The following is a 24,525-nucleotide window of genomic DNA, read 5'->3' as shown; positions in this document are numbered from 1 at the left end:
TGTGTGTGTAGTGGTGGAGGAAGGATAGATGATAAATGTGGAAATAAACCAGAGTGTTCTAATACTGCTGTCGATACACATAAACAAAATAATGAACTTTCATGTCTATAAAAGCGGCACTATATAGTGTAATGCACTATACAGAAAAAAAAAGTATTTAGGTTAAGAATTGCTAAGAGTATCTGTGATGTAGGAGTGAATCTAGTGTTAAAATGGTAGGAGGTGGGAGAGTAACGGGCAGGCAGGGGTATGGGAGGAACGCACAGGAAGACACCGGCACCGCAGGATGACCTACGACCCCGAGGATGGGGGCAGGGAAGGAGCAGAGGGGCGTCAGACCTCATTAGAACTGATGTACTGTGGAGGCCGAAGTAACACAACCTGGGAATGATGGCTCTTTCTAAGCCAGACGTGAGGTCACCACAGTCCCCTCGCTCACGGATCTGCGCTGCAGCAGGACACCACCAGAAACTCGAGACAGAGTGACACCCTCACTCCTTACAAGGCTCACATCCAATGTAGCTCTAATCCATAAAAAGAAAACATCATTTATGCTGCACGCATCCTTTATGCTGAAGGCATTCAGAAACAATAACCGAGACTTTTTCATGTAGGATTTAAACAGGAGCACAAGGACTCAATGGACATTTCTGAGCATTATATTGTGATACTCCATCCACATAAAAAAGGCATTCTATTTCTTTATTTTTTTATTTGACAAGCAGCAATATCATGTTTGTCATTTTAATGTAGATACAATTATTAGGTTATCTGTCATATTACAATATTTAGGTTTTTTTTTTTAATCTTATGTCCTTTAAGATACATTAAAAAAAAAAAAACACATCAACTGCAAACGTGAAGGGGAGAAAAAGCATGGTACCCAGCCAGATTTCCACATTTCAGCAATACTTCACTCATCCTTTTTTTTAATAAAGTTTTAAGAAATGTCATAATGACATGAGCTTGAAATATCTCTAGGCATTTTCTCTGACGCTCATGACGTGGCACTGGTGATGTTGTAAACAGCAGAGAAACAGGGGCTGCCAAATGACCAAATTATGGAGGCACAGGCCTGCTTTCTCCCACGGGAACACACCGGATGCTGATGGCAATGACCTTCTCGTACCCACGCCGGAGGAGCGCCGCGTCACGCTACGTAGCTGTACTCATCTGCGGACGCCTGGCTGCGTTCGATGTACTGTTTGTCTATCAGGACTTCAATACACTTCTTAATCATGCTGATACTAGGGTTAAACCGAGCTCTTGACTGGCTAATCACCTGTGGGAGAGAGGCGGATGGTAAAAATGCTCTTCTCGCCAGGAGCACTTTGTTCAGCTCTGATGCAATGCACAAAAATATATTTTCACGCAAACTATGGGAAAAGTCTTAACGTTGAGGCTGTGAAGAAATTTCAATGGTCAAGGGCACAGATACAGCCAAACCTAATAACATACTAAATCAAATCACAAACTAATTAACCTAACTATTCATACACGCCCTCGAGCTTCCATTTAATCCCTCCGCTGACTTCTGGCTCTTAGCTGAAGGAACACCTGCTCAAGAAGGCTTTCCCTAACACCCCCTGAGTCAAGCCTGTATACACTCTCATTGTACCATATACCTCTTCTTTGTTGCACATTAGTGTAATTTTATATTTACTCACACATTACTTCAGTAATGCATTTCTTCCTTATGACACTGAACTCCCAAAGGGCAGAAGCCATGTCCTGAGCTGGTGTGCACCCCACGGCGACCAGCACAGCGCTCCACCAAACGGGAGACACGTGTGTATTCAAGGAGTGAGTGAGTGGTGGATACGGTTGACCTCCTTCAGTAACTGGTCACGAGGCTCAGACCTCTAAATCTAAACGTGAATTTCATATTGGATTTATGAGCACTGTTCTCTTTCAGTAACAAAAAGCATTTCTTTATGCTATACAGGAGTCACAGGTTTCTGTATCATCTTCACAAAGAAACACTGCCTAATCCTAATACCCTCTGCCCAAGAAGTCTTCAGGACTTTCCCCTTTTACCTCTTGAATAAGGGCGTTATGCCGCAGTACTTTTCTCGCTTTCATGATACGAACTATAGCAGCCTGGAGGTACATTTTCCGGTCTTCGTCTACAGCACTTCTCGTCTGCTCCATTTCCTGTTTTATGAAGCCCATAAAAAGCAAATGAGACCCTCAGACACTTCAACTTGTTTTTAACTCATTTTATTTGTGAGTTTAAATAAATCTCCAATCAATACTCAGATATCAAACTATACGATTATGTGCCCAATATAACATGACCAAAAGAATACCTATGAAGAGTTATATATAATTTCTCAAGTTAAAGTGGGAAGGCTATTTTTTAAAAAAAATGAACACTACAGTACATTGTACTCAGTGTAAATAGTCAAGAAAGTAGAACTTAAGTGACACAGACTAGTAAGTCTCAAGACCGCGGACCTATGAGTGAGTAAAGACTTATACCACAAAGCTTGCAGACTTTAGCAACTGGCTCCAAGTGGATACTGGATCAGGCTTCAAGGGCAAGAGCTGGGAAGGGCTCCATTTGACTCAAGCAGAGAAGCCAGGAAGGCTGGGCCAGAAAGGCCTCTCTCCATGGAGCTCAAGGGAAGACAGTGGTGGGAAGGCACAGAAGCAGGCAATGCCACATTAATAGGGATCTCACAGCAGCTTAACAGATAAAATACAACCTAGTACATGTTATCACCATTAGCCTACAGGAATATGAGGTCGTGATCATCTTAGGGGTCAAACTGAATAGCGACTAATTAACATTTGACCTTGGCAGGGGAAGTTAAGTTCCCAGAGGAGCCTGACATATCTGATACCTTCACAACCTGCCTCAAGCCCAAGGTCAGGGTGGCACACGGGAAGCAATAAGGAAATCCGCAGTGATATAACAGGCTGCCTAAGAACAACCACCATGTCAACGGCGGGTGTTCACGGTGCACACTGGCTCATCCCAGGTCGGACTCTACTCCAGACCTATGAGTTCATCACACTTTGAGTTTTAACATAATCTCCATGCAGTTCATTTGCACAGGGAAGTCTGAAAGCATTTTCAACAGTTTTTCTTTGAAAGAAATGTGTTGCAAAACTTTCCCTTATTTTATGAATGAAGAATATGAGAAATTACATTATTCTTCAAAGTAGAAATTTTTGAAAAGAATACGAAATGAATCCATACATTTTAATAAAACTTAAAAGCAAATATGACTGTTCATTGCAGCATTACTTACAATAGCAAAGATATGGAAGCAATCTAAGTGCCCATCAATAAATGAATGGATAAAAAGGATATGGTGTACACACACACACACAATGGTATATTATTCAGTCATAAAAAAAGAATAAATAAAATCTTGCCATTTGCAATAACACAGATGGACCTAGAGAGTATCACGCTAAGTGAAATAAGTCAGACAGAGAAAGACATGTCTCCATGGTTTCATGTATATGTAAAATCTAAAAAAAAACTCAACATAGCAAAACAGAGTTATAGATACAAAGAATAAACAGGTGGTTGGAAGGACGATGGGGGAAAGAGAAAAACCGGTGAGGGAGATGAAGAAGTATAAACTTCCAGCGGTAAAATAAATGAGTCTTGGGTATGAAATGTGCAGTGTAGGGAAATTTATGTGGTATCTTTGTAAGGTGATATATTGTAATTAGGCTTCTCATGGTGATCATTTTGAAATGTACAGAAATAAATCACTATGTTGTGTAACAGGAACTAACATAGCATCAATTATACTTCAAAAACACACACACTCATAGAAAAAGAGACCACATTTCGTGTTACCAGAGGCAGGGGTTGGTGGGGGAGGGGAGGAAAATTGGATGAAGGCAGTTAGAAGGTACAGACTCCCAATTATAAAATGAGTATTAGAGATGTAATGTACAACATGATAAATATAATTAATGCTGCTGTGTGTTATATATGAAAGTGGTTAAGAGAGTAAATCCGGAGTTCTCATCACAAGGAAGCTTTTTTCCTGCTTCTTTAATTGTGTGTGTGTCTCTATATGAGATGATCAATATTCACTAAGCCGACTGTGATAATCATCTCACAACGTATGTAAATCAAGTCACTATGCTGTACATCTTAAACTTATACCGTGATGTATGGCAATTATATCTCAATAAAACTGGGAGAAAAAACAAAAGGGCAAATATGACTAAATTACGACACCTTTCCCCTAAGAGTATACTACTGTTTTTAAACTTTAAAATACTGTTTGTGAGGTCAGAAATGCAAAGAATAAACCAGAGAAGATGTATCATAATTTTGATGTGCAAATTCTGCACTGGTCTCAATGTTACTGCTTGTAAAATCCAATGCTTAAATATTCCCCAAAGAAATGGCGTCAGAAAGCACTTACCTGTGGTGTGTCTTTCTGCATCGATGTAGTAATTTTAAATTTTGTTCTTTTACTGCTAAAGTTCATATTTAATGAAAATGAAGATTCTGCATCGATGTCTTCCTATAATTAAGAAGAATTCATTTACACTTATAAAAATAAAATCATCAAATAACAATTGCTGCAAATAACACACCATGAAGTTAAATAATGACCAAGCAAAAAACACTGAACTCTCATAATCTCTTATATTATAAATATTATTTAAGAGAAAATAATTGTCTTTTGTCAAACTATGAAGGAGAAAACAATTCTTTCCTAATTTTACACTTGATAGAATTTTAATCAGCTTAGATTCAGCAAAACTTTTTCTGGCCCAGCTGTTTGGCAGAATTTTAACATTTTAATTTTTATTAAATATCAAGGCTCAGAATTTTTCCATTACATTTTGAAAAAACAAATAACCAAATTTTTTTTGAATGCTACAATAACAAAACACCAATTAAAAATAACCTAACGATAGAAGCTGGCTGGTTTCAATGGCACACAAGCTCACTTCCCTACCACCTAGTGCAATTCTGACATTACCCCTTAATGCACATTTTATCCACTCTGCCAGAAGCCAGTGGGCTTTTCTCAAGCGGAAGTTGTTAAGCCAATCTTTAGCTCTTAAGCTTAAGAAAGCCACTTTTGTCATACACTGGAATTTCTCCACCAGCAGGACCATGGAGCACTTGGCAGATGGCACTTTCTCCGTAATAACCACAAAAAGTCTATTAAAGAAATGACAGCTTTGTATTTCACATTAATGTGCACACGACCTATCAATATTTATTTTGTACATTACTGAGCAGCAAAAATATATAACATGCTTTAGAAAAATATTTACCTTTTTAAGCATTCTAATTAAGTTTAAAAATTTAAACTTATCCAAAAGTCTACAAGCAATAAATGCTGGAGAGGGTGTGGAGAAAAGGGAACCCTCTTACACTGTTGGTGGGAATGCAAACTAGTACAGCCACTATGGAAAACAGTGTGGAGATTTCTTAAAAAACTGGAAATAGAACTGCCATATGACCCAGCAATCCCACTTCTGGGCATTCACACTGAGGAAACCAGATCTGAAAGAGACACATGCACCCCAATGTTCATCGCAGCACTGTTTATAATAGCCAGGACATGGAAGCAACCTAGATGCCCATCAGCAGACGAATGGATAAGGAAGCTGTGGTACATATACACCATGGAATATTACTCAGTCGTTAAAAAGAATTCATTTGAATCAGTTTTAATGAGATGGATAAAACTGGAGCCCATTATACAGAGTGAAGTAAGCCAGAAAGATAAAGAACATTACAGCATATTAACACATATATATGGAATTTAGAAAGATGGTAACGATAACCCTATATGCAAAACAGAAAAAGAGACACAGAAGTACAGAATAGACTTTTGAACTCTGTGGGAGCAGGCGAGGGTGGGATATTTCGAAAGAACAGCATGTATATTATCTATGGTGAAACAGATCACCAGCCCAGGTGGGATGCATGAGACAAGTGCTCGGGCCTGGTGGGCTGGGAAGACCCAGAGGAATCGGGTGGAGAGGGAGGTGGGAGGGGGGATCGGGATGGGGAATACGTGTAACTCTATGGCTGATTCATATCAATGTATGACAAAACCCACTGAAATGTTGTGAAGTAATTAGCCTCCAACTAATAAAAAAAAATAAAAATAATAAAATAAAATAAAATTTAAAAAAATCAATGCAAAAAAAATTTAAACTTAAATTTTAAGCTTAAAAGTGTTTACTCATAATTAATTAAAACTTTAATATTTAATATTAAGAATTCAATATTCTGCTAAGTTTCTGAAGTCAGAAAAACTAATCATTTCTCAAAATTAAGAAAAGCTTGATTTGAATTACAGCATGCATGCCATTCAGAGGCTACAAAAGTCATCCCTAGCAAGATGAACTGGTGTAGGCCATGAACTAAAACAAAAATACAACATCATTTGAAAGTTTTTCTTACAGGCACAATAATCTGAAACAGGAGATTGAACCCACATCTGTTGCTTTTTTAACTATTCAAATATCTATGAGATACTATAAAAACAAAAACATGTTACTAGGGTGAAAAAGTTATAAGGAAATAAAGAAACGTACTATCAGTTTGCTAGTCCCGTGACAGATATTAAAACTATATGGGATTGAGTTGAATCCTAGAGTTTAGGACTCTAAATTAAATGTGAGAGTGACAGCATCTGAGACGGGAGTCACACATTGTAAATACGCACAGAATAGACATTAATAAGCTGTCATTGCCTATCATAGAACCACGTAATTAAACATTAGACACACAGAGGAGCCCAGAAAAATTTATGACTACAGTTTAAAAACCTCAATTAATCAGAATCCTTCTGATGTCAACTCTTAAATAATTTTTCAGTAAACTGTCACAAGATAAACAAATAAAACTGATCTACAAAGGGCACATGAGTACCAACTGACAGAGCCTTCTCTGAGACACTGAAAGAGCCTGAAGTAATGCAGCTTTCAAGCGCTGCAAAGTACAAAGGGCATTAACAATTATAACCTTACTTTTAAAACTGCCAATGTCCCATGAAGCTTTAATGTTTATAATACTTAAATTTCTTAAAGTATTACCCCATACCTTTTCTGAATCATGGTTAATCATTTTCACATCGAGTAATGATTTGATTGTTTTCGTCAGTTCCTTTTCATTCATCTGAGTGCTGTCTTGAAGTTCTTTATAGCTGACGGTTTCACTGTTGTTGAAGGCAAGAAGAACTGCCATTTGGTATGTTGTAACCATAGCTACATATGGTTTGCCCAAATAGTTCATTTTAACTTCACCTATAATTAAGACAAAATTGGGACAATAAGCTGATCACGCAAAGAAGCATTCCAAAATTACCTGATAAATAATTATTTCCAATATTTTCTTTTTAAAGAGTGAACCAAGAACCTAATTATTGAAAAGTTATTCCTGCTAGCAATGTAGTATTTGTTTGCTGAGGGGATGCGGGAGGAGGGACAATTGAGTGGAGCGGTATTAGTCTGGGGTACCTAGTATAATCACAGTTAAGCTATCAAATAGTTACTAAGAAAGCTAAGACTTGGGCAGAAAAAAACAGTAAGAAGTGGAGGTGGAAGAGAAACGGACAAAAAGAACATGACAGTCTGCAACCAGTAACTGCCTCCTGTGTGTCTACCTCGTCTACCCTAGGGAAGGTTTCTGCCTGGTGGAGGACAACTCTATCGCAGCTCTGGCTAAAGCATAATTTCTGCTAAACAATGCTATTTTGTCTCATAAATTAAGTTTTCTCCCCAGTAATCATCTAGAAACAAACACAAATGTGAGGACAGACAAACAGGCAGATTCATTATTTTGCTGAAATCAGTTCCGTTCACTTGCTCAGTCGTGTTCAACTCTTTGCGACCCCATGAATCGCAGCACGCCAGGCCTCTCTGTCTATCACCAACTCCCAGAGCTTACTCAAACTCATGTCCAATTGAGTCGGTGACGCCATCCAACCATCTCATCCTCTGTCATCCCTTTCTCCTCCTGCCCTGAATCTTTCCCAGATTCAGGATCTTTTCAAATGAGTCAGTTCTTTGCATCAGATGGCCAAAGTACTAGAGTTTCAGCTTCAGCATCAGTCCTTCCAATGAATATTCAGGACTGATTTCCTTTAGGATGGACTGGTTTGATCTCCTTGCAGTCCAAGGGACTCTCAAGAGTCTTCTCCAACACCACAGTTCAAAAGCATCAATTCTTCGGCGCTCAGCTTTCTTCACAGTCCAACTCTGACGTCCATACATGACCACTGGAAAAACCATAGCCTTGACTAGATGATTTTTGTTGGCAAAGTAATGTCTCTGCTTTTTAATATGCTGTCTAGGTTGGTCATAGCTTTTCTTCCAAGGAGCAAGCATATTTTAATTTCATGGCTGCAGTCACCATCTGCAGTGATTTTGGAGCCCCCCAAAACAAAGTCTCTTACTGTTTCCATTCTTTACCCATCTATTTGCCATGAAGTGATGGGACCAGAACTTCCAAATGTTCAAGCTGGTTTTAGAAAAGGCAGAGGAACCAGAGATCAAATGGCCAACATCCGATGGATCATCGAAAAAGCAAGAGAGTTCCAGAAAAACATCTACTTCTGCTTTATTGACTATGCCAAAGCCTTTGACTATGTGGATCACAATAAACTGTGGAAAATTCTGAAACAGATGGGAATACCAGACCACCTGACCTGCCTCTTGAGAAACCTACATGCAGGTCAGGAAGCAACAGTTAGAACTGGACATGGAACAACAGACTGGTTCCAAATAGGAAAAGGAGTACGTCGAGGCTATATATTGTCACCCTACTTATTTAACTTATATGCAGAGTACATCATGAGAAACATTGGGCTGGAAGAAGCACAAGCTGGAATCAAGATTGCTGGGAGAAATATCAATAACCTCAGATATGCAGATGCCACCCTATGGCAGAAAGTGAAGAGGAACTAAAAAGTTTCTTGATGAAAAAGAGAAGAGTGAAAAAGTTGACTTAAGGCTCAGCATTCAAAAAACTAAGATCACGGCATCTGGTCCCATCACTTCATGGGAAATAGATGGGGAGACAGTGGAAACAATGGCTGACTTTATTTTTCTGGGCTCCAAAATCACTGCAGATGGTGATTGAAGCCATGAAATTAAAAGACGCTTACTCCTTGGAAGGAAAGTTATGACCAACCTAGACAGCATATTAAAAAGCAGAGACATTACTTTGCCAACAAAGGTCTGTCTAGTCAAGGCCATGGTTTTTCCAGTGGTCATGTATGGATGTGAGAGTTGGACTGTGATGAAAGCTGAGTGCCAAAGAATTGATGCTTTTGAACTGTGGTGTTGGAGAAGACCCTTGAGAGTCTCGTGGACTGTAAGGAGATCCTACCAGTCCATCCTAAAGGAGTTCAGTCCTGGGTGTTCATTGGAAGGACTGATGCTGAAGCTGAAACTCCAAGACTCTGGCCACCTTATGTGAAGAACTGACCCATTGGAAAAGACCCTGATGCTGGGAGGGATTGGGGGCAGGAGGAGAAGGGGACGACAGAGGATGAGATGGCTGGATGGCATCACCAACTCGATGAACATGAGTTTGAGTAAGCTCTGGGAGTTGGTGATGGACAGGGAGGCCTGGCATGCTGCGACTGATGGGGTCACAAAGAGTTGGACACGACTGAGCCACTGAACTGAACTGATGGGACCAGATGCCATGATCTTAGTTTTCTGAATGTTGAGTTTTAAGTCAACTTTTTCACTCTGCTCTTTCACTTTCAACAAGAGGTTCTTTAGTTCTTCTTTGCTTTCTGCCATATGGCTTCCCTTGTGGCTCAGCTGGTAAAGAATCCACCTGCAATGTGGGAGACCTGGGTTCGATCCCTGGGTTGGGAAGATCCCCTGGAGAAGGGAAAGGCTACCCACTCCAGTATTCTGGCCTGAAGAATTCCATGGACCAGAGTCCATGTGGTCACAAAGAGTCGGACACAACTGAACAAGTTTGTTGAATCAAGTGATGGAATAAAAATGTTCTAGACTCTACACTACTCTGAGAGCTATAAAAACACATCAGACTTCGGTCAACTACAGTTCTACCCATCTGGGGGCACAGGGGTGGTGGGTGTGGTCACTGAAGAGCTTGCAGCCAACACTGTTGTCAAACAGATATGCACTTGTAACGTAAGAGACAGTTACTAGAAGTCAAAGAATCTCTTCCTAAAGCAGAAAGTTGTGGTTTAGTTATTGCATTTCTCTTTCTCTTACAGGCACATACACATGCTACATTATTTGACTTTTACTGACTTATAAACTAAATCAGTATGAGGTCTGGTTTTCAGGTTCTACATTTTAACTCAGGGAAGTTGAATTTTACATGAGCTTACCCCAAAGGCTCTGTTAGTGATAATTAGCAACTCTGGTCAAGATTTTGTGCTTCTTTTTTTATTTAATAATATATGTTTCATTCATTATATAACTACAGAATTTAAAGGTGTAAGTCAATTCTCCAACTTAGTATTACCAGATAGATATGCTTATTCTAACTTGCATTTTGCCTCAACTTTTTTTTTTTTTAAAAACTAACACTCAGAAATGTCTTTCAAAATTATTTGAACACCTAAAGAAAAAAAATTCTAATCTCTGAATTTCCATAAAAGCAGGTTTTAATACTTAATCGGAATATCCAATTCACATAGAGTTTAAGTATAAGAATACTACCATTAGGACTGTCCTACTAACAATTAGTATAAAGAGCATTTTAAGAGCTTCATCTCAACATTAAAGTTTAGGAAACGTGGTGAGAGGCAAAAAAACCCACATAAATGGCATTAGACCATTTGTGCAATGACTGCTCAATCATATCCCAGAAATAAAGTATAAAATAATGCCTCAAGCATCTAGATGATTAAGCTAGGACCATCACCCAGCTGTCAAAGATGCTGCAACATACTGCCAAGGGTCTGGAAACAGAGTGAGTCTCTGCCACAAGAACCCAGAGAGCATCAGGAGACAACACAATTAAGGGCTGAAAGTTTCATTCACTGATATCAAATCCACTCTGCAACCCTTAGAGAAAAAAATGAAAACTTGTTAGTTTTCTTGCTATTTTCCAAGACATTATTATTATCAGGGGTACATGGACCTCTTCTCACTTTTTCCAGCACCATTCTCTTATTGCTCTGCTCAGAGCTGAAAAGACTGGGGAAAGGGTGAGGAGTATGTGGGGTAGGGAAGAAAACCCAAAATCTGGATGATTCACTTAATTACTGTTGGGTAAACAGGAAAGGAGAATGACTAAGAGGTCATTTAACCTTTAGAATACTCTAAGAGACTCCCAACTAGAATAAAACATTCTGATACATACATACTTGAAAAATTAGCCAACCATAATTCAAGTGGTATTAGCAGCTGCCAGAAATAAAGAGTAGGCAGAACTCTGAAAACAGTTTCATCTGAGTTTCTCCCTCCATACCTATCAGCAACCTAGTCTTTAGCGGAGAGTTTTTCGTTACGAGTAACGTCAGCTGCTAAACTGCCGAGTGCACGACAGAGTGTCACCGATCTGCAGCCAGGAGTAAGATACCCGATTCAAGCCGTGAGCACCAGCAGATGCTCCAGCCACGAGTGATCAGGACCCCTGAAGAGATATTCTCACCAGTATCTTAATACAACTAGTTTCCACACACCAAAAAGTTAAGTCCCTCATTAAAGCTACTTGAAGAGATGGACTGATTACTGCTGAGGTAACTGCAAAGAGCGTTTAAACTCCCCAAGATAGATATTTAGGGAAAGTAAAAGTAACTTTAATTCAAGTACATTAAAACACTGGTCCAGCAAATGTATTGTTTCTTAAAACCAATTTACTAAATGAGAATATAAAAATTCACAACAGGTATAAAACTAAAAACCAACTACTAAGTGACCACATACTATCAGCAAACATCTCTTTATTTCACGAAAAATTAAAATGCTCACCTTGTTCATTAAAGATACACTTGTATAAATATGTATTACTATGTACTAATTATTATGTACTAATATGCATTACTAACATAATGAGACATCGTATTTCAAATATAAAGTAATCAAATAAATGGTACTTATGTTTCTCTTTCCAACCCAGGGATCAATCTGCATATCCTGCATTGGCAGGTGGATTCTTTACCACTGAGTCATCAGAAATTTCTCAAGTCAATTTCCTGATAAAGGCATGGCAACTAATCAGGTTTTCCTGTATCATTTCTAAGAGACATTAACATACATGGATATCCTTTCCTTCTTATACAAACTGAAAGTTGATTCAATGCACTTTTCAAAGCATAGCTTTAGCAAAAGTAGACAAAATTCTTAGTTTTCGCTTTGGCTCACATCTTCAGGCAGCTCAGAGCAATTACCTACAAGCTCTCACTACCCAAAATAGTAATCCTACTTTCCAATAAGTCGACCCCACTGTTACAGGAAGAAGCTATGATTAGATTTTGATTAAACTTTTCTAAAACTGGGAAGTACTGGAAGTTAATTGGGACATTTTGGAAAAAGCATTTTCTATAGCAGTTCACTACAGTACCACAAATAAAAATCAAATGGTTAGGTCTCCTTGTGGTGCTGTAATAATTAATGAACTTTCTGAGGATATCTGGCATATCTAGAAAGAACAGGTTTTTTTAAGAGTATCTGACTCATCAAGTCTGGGTTTCTAAATAAAATTCCAAATATCTATCAAAAGTGGTTTGTTACAGAAATGTAGGAAACTATTATAAAATTCAGAAATTCTTTATCAGCAGCACACTATTAAAAGTGCTGCATGTGAACTTCTTTATTGTTGCTTTAAGGATAACCAGAAAGGTAGATGAAGAAGGAAAGGTTAAAAACTATAATTAAGAAAAGGAAAAAAAAAAAAAAAAAGATAACTATAATTAGGCTCTAAGAAATCTCTGTCCAAAATTTTAACATAATCATTATCATGTAAATTTCATTAAACTAGATATAATTAAATCCATTTTACCTGTACAAAGATAATGTAACCATGTAAGTTTCCTTCCACTGAAATGTTGGCTGTAAAATAATTCAAACTGTAAAAAAGAAAAAAGGAACCAAATTATTTTCAGCTACGACAACCTAACTTACTTGGCTATCACTACACTAAAAAAGCAAAAAGAAAATTCATGTTAGAAAAAGACATTAGAGCCCACAGAGTAAATTTACTCATGTTTACAGATGAGAAAACACAAAACACATTAAAGCTCCTAATAAAAATTATGCAAATATCAGACCAGCCCTTTTCACTTACAACTCCGTCTGTGGTTTTCACTGCCAAACCACAGTCCTGCAAATCTGACTTTTTGTATAAATTCAGAAACTACTGTTTTGAGTGATATCAATTTGAACTTTATAAATACAAGTGAAAGTTGCTCAGTCATGTCAGACTCCTTGTGACCCCATGGACTGTAGCCCGCCGGCTCCTCCCTCTACCCACAGAGTTCTCCAGGCCAGAATGCTGGAGTGGGTAGCTGCTCCCTTCTCCAGGGGATCTTCCCAACCCAGGGATTGAACCCAGGTCTCCCGCATTGCAGGCAGATTTTTTACCAACTGAGCCACAAGGGAAGCCAGAGAATACTGGAGTGGGTAACCTATCCCTTCTCCAGCAGATCTTCCTGACCTAGGAATCAAACCAGGGTCTCCTGCATTGCAGGTGGATTCTTAACCAGCTGAGCTACCAGGGAAGCCTATAAAGCACTAAGCAAAAAACATTACTGTGCACATTTCAGTATGAAAATATAAATTAAAATCATACCTTCATCTCCAGTCTCCTATAACATATACCCTTGTTGAAGGGACAGGTTGACTAGTGTCATCAGTTACTCCAAAAGTGACAACCATGATTTAACTTCCACGTACAGTCAAACACTAATACTAGCAGAGCATCAGAGTCTTGACTTTGTATCCTTTTGTTGATACTATTGTGGAAAATTAAACATTCTAGTAACTCAGCTTTGACATTAAAAAAGTTCCTCCCTCTGACTGAATGTGGGACATCAGTCCAAAAAGTAGAGAGTTCTTTTTAAAGAGCTAGTACATAACCTACAGTGAGAAAATGATACTGAAACTGGACTTACTAGGAAAAAACAAAGGACAAACTCCCTCTACTGGTACTGAGAGAAAGTTCAAATGGAGAAAACAATATTCTTGAAATCAAGATTTTACAGTCAGAAAGAAACCCTCTTTTTGTTTGTAAATAAGAACACTGGAACCTGGGGGTAGCCATATGTTAATAAATGAAGTTTAAGGGGTTTATTCCAGTATTCCAATAAGTACTGGAAAATAATTATTTCAAGGAGAAAGAAAAGAATGACAATGTTACAAGGAAACTATTACTATTTCTGCCCCCAACTTCTCCTTTAATTTCAGTTGGCAAAGTAGGCTCTTAAGAAGAAATGAGTTTTAAGACTGTTAAAGGTGAGGGGTCGGTCAGTCTTCCAAGTCTACCTTATGCATGGTATTGTAAAATATACCTGACTGTTTATATTAGGCTAGCCTGCTGTCACCACTACTATCAATACTAGCATTAACTACTACTACTTCTATCAGCTATCGTTTATTGAGTACTTACTTTACACATTTCACTTTATCTTCGTATCAGCACTCTGAGTATTAGTATCATCAGTTAACAGAAAATTAGAAAGTTATTTGCCCTGAGTCACAGAGCACAGTAAATTACAGAATTAACATGTAAAATCAGGATTTATGATTCCAAAGTTCACACTGTTATTTGACTTATAATCCTTATTTTGAAAGAAACAAAAATATATGTAATTCAAAGATTCAAACGGCACATTGTGAACTTCTCTAGGAAACAGTGTAATGAAGTATCATTTTCAATTTATTTTTAACTGAAGGATAATTGCTTTACAATATTGTGTTGGTTTCTGCCATACATCAACATGAAGCAGCCGTAAGTATAAACATGTCCCCTCACTCTGGAACCCCCATCCCCACCTCTCACCCCATCCGACTCCCCCAGGGCACTGGTCTGAGCTCCCTAGGTCATAGAGCAAATTCCCACTGGCTACCTGTTTTAGATACAGTAGTGTATGCTTCCATGCAACCCTCCATTTTCATCTTAAATAACACATGCATACCTCACTGGTTCACAACCTCAAGTTATCGCCCAAATAAAAGACTACTAAAATGTAACGAAAGCCTTTTGGATACATGTGTACGTATGACTGAGTCACCTTCACTATTCACCTGAAATCATCATAAGACTGTTAATCGGCTGTGAAGGTGAAATTATCACAAGATTGTTAGTTGGCAGTGAAACTGAAAGTCACTCGGTCATGTGACTCTTTGCGACCCCAAGGACTATATAGTCCATGGATTCTCCAGGCCAGAATACTGGAGTGGGTAGCGTTTCTCTTCTCTAGGAATCAAATGCAGGTCTCTTGCATTGCAGGCAGATTCTTTACCAGCTGAGCCACAAGGGAAGCCCAAGAATACTGGAGTGAGTAGCCGATCCCTTCTCCAGTGCATCTTCCCAATCTACAAATCGAACCAGGTCTCCTGCATTGCAGGCAGATTCTTTAGCAGCTGAGTTACCAGGGAAGCTCTGGTTAGTCGGCTATACTCCAATATAAAATAAAACGTTAATGAAAAGGATAATAAAGATTTTGCTAGGAAAAAAAATGCTACCTAAACTTCCATCATATCAAGAAATAAGAAGCCTTGTTTGGTGCGTTAGAGAATCAAAAAGGGTCAGTTGGAAGAGAAATGGATACATGTCCATCCATTCAAAAACTTATACATGAATGTTCAGAGTAGCATGACTTATATACCAAAAAGATCAAAACAGCTCAAATGTCCATCAACTGATATTGGATGAGTAAATAAAACGCGGTGACTCCATAGAATGGAACATTATTTGGCAGTATTTGGCATAGGCTAAAACATGGGTGAACCGTGACTTTCTGCAAAGTGAATGAAGGCAGTCACAAAAGACCACATATGACAGAGCACCATGACAGATGTCCAGAATGGGTAAATCTATAGAGAAAGCAAGCAGATTGCCTAGGGCTGGGGAGGGGGTAGGGAGTTGGTGAAGGTGAAGAGTGACTACTAATGGGTAAGGGGTTTCTTTCAGGGTAACTAAAAACTAAAATGTTCTAAAATTAATGGTGCTAACAAACACACTGTGACTCTACTGAAAACCACTGAAAGTGTACACGTTAAATGAACTGTGTGGGGCTGTGGCCTGAATGTTTGTGTCTCCCCAAATTCGTATGTTGAAATCCTGATGCCCAACGTGATGGTTTTAGAAGGTGGTGCCTTTGGGAGGTGCTTGGATCACCTCATCTAAGGCATTAAATCCTACAGAGCTCCCCAGCTCCTGCTACCACATGAGGACACAGTGTCATCTTAGAGGGCCTTCGCCCCACCATGCTGTCAGCCTGGCCTTGGACCTCCAGCCTCCAGAACCATGAGAAATCAATCTCTGTTGTTTATAAGTCGCACAGGCTGTGTATTTTGCTACAGCAGCCTGATAAAATGACTACACAACTATATGACTAAGCCATATGGTACATGAATTATAGCTCGACAGCTGCTAACAATGGAGTCTCCACAGTCTCTGAAAATGCAGAATTCTAAGGTTTCTATTCAGTCACATTTTAAGACCATGTTTACCTGTATTTTCCATCTTCAATTCATCTTTTTTTCTAGAATATTTCCCATTCTCTATACATTTACCCAAATTATAGCCCAGAAACAAAAATAACTATTATAAAGGATAAATGAATTATAAAAATGGCTCCACATTCAAGTGAAAAATTAAAAGGTGACTCCTTTAAGTCCTGGATTCTAAAACTTTCTTCTAATATCAAAATTTTTGTAATTTAGAATTACTTATGACAGATAATCGATTTACTAAGAGACACGTTCTGACAATTGACACCACTAAGTGTTTTAGTTTAGTGTTAATTAGAAACTATTATCATTTACATTCTTCCTACAAGGCAAAATAATCATAACTTGTAAATATGTTTTTATATGACATGAGCCCTTAAGACTTTGAAGAAATATTTAAAGTGATATAACATGAAGACAATTATTAAAATTCCTTAGGTCTTCCAATATATCTTCCGTCCACTTACCATCTGTACACTTTTTTCCAATTCCTGGGGAATTGCAAATGTAGATGAAGGAGCCTGAGTAAGAGGCCATGCACCAGCCTAAAAGAAGAGTAAAACTGTTAAATAGATACATTTCTCACTTGAAAGTGAATGTTTATAAAATGATGCAAGCAACTACAATGGGAACCCCTGGTGACTCAGCAGTAAAGAATCTGCCTGCAATGCAGGAGACTCGGGTTTGATCCCTGGGTCGGAAAGATCCCCTGGAGAAGGACATGCCAATTCACTCCAGTATTCCTGCCTGGGAAATCCCTTGGACATCGGCAGACTACAGTCCATGGGATCTTAAGAGCTGGTCACGACTTACCAACTAACCCCACCACCACAAGCAACTAAAACGGCTTTATCTCCTTCCTCCAAATGCTGATTAAATCCATCGGCATGACTATCAGGGCACAGTTCATTCCATATCAATGTAACTTCAGAAGCTATAACCCTCTGACTGAAAGAAAGGTAGTCAGGCATCCATCTATTAATCAGTCCTCTGTATCAGAAATGATTAGTAAATGCCCACAATAGAACACATACCTGTAGAACATATATTTGAAAACTAATCCCCAAATCTATTACTGTGTCCTGATTTTTGATAAAATTGTTGAACTTATTGTTGAGATCTGCACTGACACTCATATCTGTATACATCCGATGTAGCTTGCTGGTAAATTCATAACCACAGGCTTGCTGTAGAAGAAAGTTTTAAAGATTTAAAAACAAAAATAATAAACCATACTGATCATTAAGAATGCTGTGCTACTGCTCTGTCTCCGGTCAAAGAGCCGGCCTGTACACTCACACCGAAGGCCTGTGTTATTCATCATGCAAAGCAGTTATTCAAAACATTTCAAAAATTCCTTTCTTCTTTTTTTCAACACAGATTAAGTGAATGAAAACAAGTACTCATGAAGTAACACATTTCCATTTAAAACAAGAACTTTTCTATAAATCTGTATGTCATTTCAACACTAAAAACTGCTTCATTACGGTAAGATACCTTATAAGGTTTACAGATGGTATCGAATACACATGAAAGACAACTGGGAATATTTGAGCCAGTAGTTAAGCTATAAGGAGGACAATGAGGCAGATTTTAAATACTATCAGCTGAATAATGAAGAAATCTATTTCTTTGAAATTATTCCAAACTCTGTGATCATAAGGTCAAAAAATCTGGATCTCTAATCTTGGGATATAAAAAGCTTTGTTAACATTATCTTTAAAAATTAAAAGTTATTTTTGGCATCTTTGAAAAGGACCACATATTCAATATCTGCTACACAGGAAAACTATCAACTATTGAATAACTCAGGATAAATATGAATCAGCAAGTGCTTATCTCATCAGTGTAAGCTAAAATCACATGAAAGTGAACTGAAATTCAAATGTCCTCCACAAAACTTGTACTTGAAGGAATATTTTAAGTATGTTCGTTTCTAAGTAATACAAATCTTATCTTGTAGATGATTCTATATCAACACAGAGATTCTGTCCTTTAATACAGCATTTGCATGCGCTAACAAGAAACTACACTTAACATTTAACCAGTCAACTGCTAATGAATTATTTCCTATTACTCATATTGTGAAAATGACCATCTCTGTGTGCTAGTGAAATAACTTCTAAGACATCACATCAAAGTCCTACAGTACCTTTAATTTATTGATCATGGCTTCTTCAGAATCCATAGACATAGATAACCCATGAATTAAACGCTTCGCCAACATTCTTGCGTAGAACTACATTAAAAAAAGATTAAAAGATTATTTTCTTTCTGATTTAAAATTCAAAGATTAATCAAAGTTGACACACAAAACTTTCAGACGCAAAAATTACCTTTTGAAAAACATCTTTATCGTCGATATATTTGAAGACAGTGATAAAGCTCGTGAGCTTGTCCTCTACTTCATTCTCTGTCATCCCCTTTGCTGATTTCTTCAGCAAGTTGTCACAGTACTTAGCGAGCTCAAATAGAAATTGACAGTAACTCTTACAAAGGGTCTTTCTCAAAGGAGGCACCATGGCAACAACGCAAAATAAGATCATGGGTTTTTGTCATCCTCGAGCTTATGTTTTGAAATTATGCACTAAAACTTAAAATACATGTCACTGGGTAAATTTTTTTAAAAAACTATAAACAAGTAAAATCTAATCAACACTGAATGATCCAATGGAGCACTGATATAAGTAACTAGGTTTTGATGCAACACCTAGGTGAGTTTTGAGCAGTACTATCATTTCTGACACTAAAAAAATACCTAATAAAAATCTTACAACAACCTTATAAGCAAGTTTCCTTTAAAGGTTTTCATTTGTCATCAAATTCCTCCTTTAGAGTTCAGATAAAATTAAACCTCTATGAAATGCAATGCAAATTATTTTATTTATTTATTTTTTTAATGCAAATTATTTTAAAGCAGTCATACTTTCCAACCCAAACTTTTTAAGATGGAATATTTTCTCCTTCAAATATTTTTTAAGAAAAAGCTACAAAGATGACCTACTGCATCCGTTATACAAATGTCAACATTATATACAATGTTGATCAGTTTTTAATAATTAATTTCATTGATTTTTTTTTTTAAAAATGCTACAAAAACAAATCTGACATTCATCTCAGCGTGCATCCTCTAATGCCAATTTTTCATAAGATTACATTTATGCAACCATCAAACTTACCAATTCAGGTGCTTTGCAAACAGACTTGGGTTCTCTGTAATTTACAACTGATGTAAGGGCCTAAATAGAAGACAGAACAGGAATTAGTCGCCAGCAATAGGGTAAAAGACCTTTTAGAACTAACACCCAAAAAAGATGTCCTTTTCATTATAAGGGACTAGAATGCAAAACTAGGAAGCCAAGAAACACCTGAAGTAACAGGCAAATTTGGCCTTGGGAGTACAGAATGAAGCAGGGCAAAGGCTAATAAGAGTTTTGCTAAGAGAAGGCACTGGTCATAGCAAACACCCTCTTCCAACAACACAAGAGAAGACTCTACACATGGACATCATCAGATGGCCAACACCAAAATCAGACTGATTATATTCTTTGCAGCCAAAGATGGAGAAGCTCTATACAGTCAGCAAAAACAAGACTGGGAGCTCACTGTAGCTAAGATCATGAACTTCTTATTGCCAAATTCAGACTTAAATTGAAGAAAGTGGGGAAAACCGATAGACCATTCAGGTATGACCTAAATCAAATCCCTTATGATTATACAGTGGGGAGTGTGAAAAAGATTTAAGAGACTAGATCTGATAGAGTGCCTGATGAACTATGGACGGAGGTTCGTGACACTGTACTGGAGACAGGGATAAAGATGATCCCCAAGAAAAAGAAATGCAAAAGAGCAAAATGGCTGTCTGAGGAGGCCTTACAAATAGCTGCAAAAAGAAGAGAAGCGAAAAGCAAAGGAGAAAATTAAAGATACACCCATTTGATGCAGAGTTCCAAAGAATAGCAAGGAGATAAGAAAGACTTCCTCAGCAATCAATGCAAAGAAATAGAAGAAAACAATAGAATTCGAAAGACTAGAGATCTCTTCAAGAAAATTAGAGATACCAAGGGAATATTTCATGCAAAGATGGGCTCAATAAAGGACAGAGATGGTATGGACCTAACAGAAGCAGAAGATATTAAGAAGAGGTAGAAAGGACACACAGAAGAACTATACAAAAAAGATCTTCATGACCAGACATGTCAGAGCCAGACATCCGGGAGTATCAACTTAAGTGGGCCTTAGGAAGCATCACTAGAAACAAAGCTAGTGGAGGTGATGGAATTTCAGTTGAGCTATTTCAAATCCTAAAGATGATGCTATGGAAGTGCTGCACTCAATATGCCAGCAAATTTGGAAAACTCAGCAGTGGCCACAGGACTGGAAAAGGTCAGTTTTAATTCCAATCATAAAGAAAGGCAATGCCAAAGAATGCTCAAACTACCGCACAATTACACTCATCTCACACGCTAGTAAAGTAATGCTCAAAATTCTCCAAGCCAGGCTTCAGCAATACATGAACAGCAAACTTCCAGATGTTCAAGCTGGTTTTAGAAAAGGCAGAGGAACCAGAGATCAAATGGCCAACATCCAATGGATCATTGAAAGAGCAAGGGAGTTTCAGAAAATCATCTATTTCTGCTTTATTGACTACGCCAAAGCCTTTGACTGTGTGGATCACAATAAACTGTGGAAAATTCTGAAAGAGATGCGAATACCAGACCACCAGACCTGCCTTTTGAGAAACCTGTATGCAGGTCAGGAAGCAACAGTTAGAACTGGACATGGAACAGACTGGTTCCAAATAGGAAAAGGAGTACGTCGAGGCTATATATTGTCACCCTGCTTATTTGACTTACATGCAGAGTACATCATGAGAAGCACTGGGCTGGATGAAGAACAAGCTGGAATCAAGATTACCGGGAGAAGTATCAATAACCTCAGATATGCAGATGACACCACCCTTATGGCGGAAAGTGATGAAGAATGAAAGAGCCTCCTGATGAAAGTGAAAGAGGAGAGTGAAAAAGTTAGCTTAAAGCTCATATTCAGAAAGCTAAGATCATGGCATCCAGCCCCATCACTTCATGGCAAATAGATGGGGAAACGGTGGAAACAGTGGCTGACTTTACTTTCCTGGGCTCCAAAATCACTGCAGATGGTGATTGCAGCCATGAAATTAAAAGATACTTGCTTCTTGGAAGAAAAGTTATGATCAACCTAGACAGCTTAATAAAAAGCAGAGACATTACGTTGCCAACAAAGGTCTGTCTAGTCAAAGCTATGGTTTTTCCAGTGGTCATGTATGGATGTGAGAGTTGGACTAAAAAGAAAGCTGAGCACCAAAGAATTGATGCTTTTGAACTGTGATGTTGGAGAAGACTCCTCAGAGTCCTTTGGACTACAAGGACATCCAACCAGTCCATCTTAAAGGAGATGAGTCCTTAATGTTTATCGGAAGGACTGATGTTGAAGCTGAAACTCCAATACTTTGGCCACCTGACTCATTTGAAAGGACCCTGATGCTGGGAAATATTGAGGGCAGGAGGAGAGGGGGATGACAGAGGATGAGATGGTTGGATGGCATCACCAACTCAATGGACATGGAATTTGGGTAAACTCTAGGAGTTGGTGATGCTCAGGGAGGCCTGGTGTGCTGCAGTTCATGGGGTCGCAAAAAGTCAGACACGACTAAGTGACTGAACTGAACTGAACTTAACAGGGTAAAAATACAGTTGACTTAATATATGCTATAATCGGTACCTCCAGAAATTACTACCTCAAACAAAACATGGCATTTTGGTGGTACTTTATTAATATTCTTTTCATATATAATACAGAGTAAACTCTTATCCTTGTATCCGTCATGACAATTATATAAAGATTATATATATCCTGTTCCTACTGAAAGATGCTCTTTATAACTCATTTCTAATATCTGAACACAGAATAAAACTATATTGTAAAAAATCTTACAACAAACATGTAAGCAAATTTAAATTCAAGTTTGTAAAATATATTTATTTTTCTTTCAAGTATTATTCAATATAGCCTAAGTATTATATTCAAAGGAAAAAAGAGCACTAAATAATACTAAAATTATACATGTAATTCTCAGAATGTACTAGTGTATTAACAAGTCTCCCTTCACAGCAAAATCAAGGGAAAAAAATTCAATTCCCATATAATCCAAGCATTCAATTTAATAATTCAGTTATTTACTTAAAAGTTATACGTTACATACTTCTGACTTTCACTATGAAGTTGGTTGGTTAAGGTTAATCTTCATGTACAGATTAGAAATCTCATAATTAGTCGCCCTATTTCTGAAACTACTTAAAGAATGATGATTAAATTAGGAGAATTATATATAAAGATACATGTATTGAAAAGTTACCTTATCCAACGCACTCATAAAGTGCTGATCACCATTCAAAACAGTGTTGATAAGTTGAACAAATTTACCATGTACTTCTAAAACTGACTCCACAAATAGTGTTGGCATCTAAAAATAAGAAATATAAAATCATATTTTAAGAAGTTCAGGGATATAACAATTAGGCTTAGTAACGACTACTTAAGAGTAAAGTTTTCCCCCAGCAAGCAATGTTACACACAACACACATCCTCAAAAAATGTTTTTAGCTAAAACAGTCAAAATCTAAAACTTCAATGTTGAAATTAGTTGTCATTCAATACCAGAAATGGAGGACTGTGGTTCCTCTTCCAAAAGAACCCATGGAAAACACACTTCTCTCTGGTGCTGGGATTCTGTATCATAAAGGTAACAAGATACAACCTCAGAACTACCAGGCCTATCAATTTCTTGGGGGATTATGTAAACAAAAATGGTCTTCAAAGCCACTAAAGGCTGAGAGAGGGGAGAGGTTAAAAACATATTATCTGTGAAAACTGAGACTCTCAAGAGTACAGAAGTACAGTTCCCCACATCTCACAGGAAAGAAATACCTACCTAGTAGTGCAAAAGTGAGTTTTCACTATTAATGGAGATAACTATGAAGTTAGACCTAAGACTTCTAAGTCAGCTAAATTTTCTGAGTGTCCTATGAACACATTCTCTTGGACTTACATCTCCCAGGCCGTGACATTAAACTCTATGCCTCTGTGACCAATGTCATTCCACACCCTGAATCTGTAAAACTAACATAAACTAAGAAAACTAGTAAATAATACAGGCTATTATATCTAAACAATATAAACCAACAGTTTAACAAAAATAGAAAAGTTTATACATTTCTGTGACAGGACATGACACCTAAGAATTATCTGCCAAAGACAATTCTATGGCTAAAGAAAACAGCATTTCATAAATGTTCCCAATCAATAAGGTCTATAGGGCTTCCCTAATAGCTGAGTTGGTAAAGAATCCCTCTGCAATGCAAGAGACCCAGGTTCAGTTCCTGGGTCGGGAAGATCTGCTGGAGAAGGGACAGGCTACCCACTCCAGTATTCTTGGACTTCCCTTGTGGCTCAGCTGGCAAAAAAATCCACCTGCAATGCGGGAGTCCTGGGTCTGACCCCTGGGTTGGGAAGACTCCCTGGAGAAGGGAAAGCTACCCCCTTCAGTATTCTGGCCTGGAGAATTCCATGGACTATAGTCTATGGGGTTGCGAAAGAGTCAGACACGACTGAGTGGCATCTCTTTTCTTTTTTTTAAATAAGGTCTATACACAGATCACTCCTCACAAAGGCGCAAACAGCTCTACTTAGGGAAGACAAGTGACATATGATGTCATGTCTACCTTAGTTGTCATCCATTACTAGTAAAACCAAGGAAGGTGGTCCAACAAAATTTGACAACAGGAGCATACTTTGATAAGAAAGAAACCTTGTTGTAAACTGCCATTTAAATGGCAGGAAACTCTTAAGAAAGACAAGAATTGG

The 24,525-nt window shown here is 38.0% G+C and overlaps 1 protein-coding gene across 4 annotated transcripts in view; it reads right to left on the bottom strand.

The window, feature by feature from the left end:
• Window positions 1–655: 655 nt before the first annotated feature.
• The window catches only part of CUL2 (cullin 2), a 70,866-nt gene continuing 46,996 nt past the window's right edge, over window positions 656–24,525 (bottom strand). For 3 of the 4 annotated variants that reach the window (XM_065921045.1, XM_065921043.1, XM_065921046.1), the window contains 11 exons: window positions 23,018–23,125; window positions 19,803–19,862; window positions 18,960–19,088; window positions 18,776–18,862; window positions 17,658–17,810; window positions 17,091–17,168; window positions 12,950–13,016; window positions 7,052–7,254; window positions 4,401–4,502; window positions 2,038–2,154; window positions 656–1,282 (listed from right to left, as the gene is read on the bottom strand). In XM_065921045.1, coding sequence (XP_065777117.1) covers window positions 1,151–1,282; window positions 2,038–2,154; window positions 4,401–4,502; window positions 7,052–7,254; window positions 12,950–13,016; window positions 17,091–17,168; window positions 17,658–17,810; window positions 18,776–18,862; window positions 18,960–19,088; window positions 19,803–19,862; window positions 23,018–23,125 — 1,236 coding nt within the window. In that variant the 3' untranslated portion in view covers window positions 656–1,150. The remainder of the gene's footprint in view (window positions 1,283–2,037; window positions 2,155–4,400; window positions 4,503–7,051; window positions 7,255–12,949; window positions 13,017–17,090; window positions 17,169–17,657; window positions 17,811–18,775; window positions 18,863–18,959; window positions 19,089–19,802; window positions 19,863–23,017; window positions 23,126–24,525) is intronic. The other variant, XM_065921042.1, reaches the window with a different exon arrangement.

The sequence above is a fragment of the Muntiacus reevesi genome, chromosome 2 (genome assembly GCF_963930625.1).
Source record: "Muntiacus reevesi chromosome 2, mMunRee1.1, whole genome shotgun sequence".
Lineage (NCBI taxonomy): Eukaryota > Metazoa > Chordata > Mammalia > Artiodactyla > Cervidae > Muntiacus > Muntiacus reevesi.
This window is presented reverse-complemented; position numbering and strand designations above follow the sequence as displayed.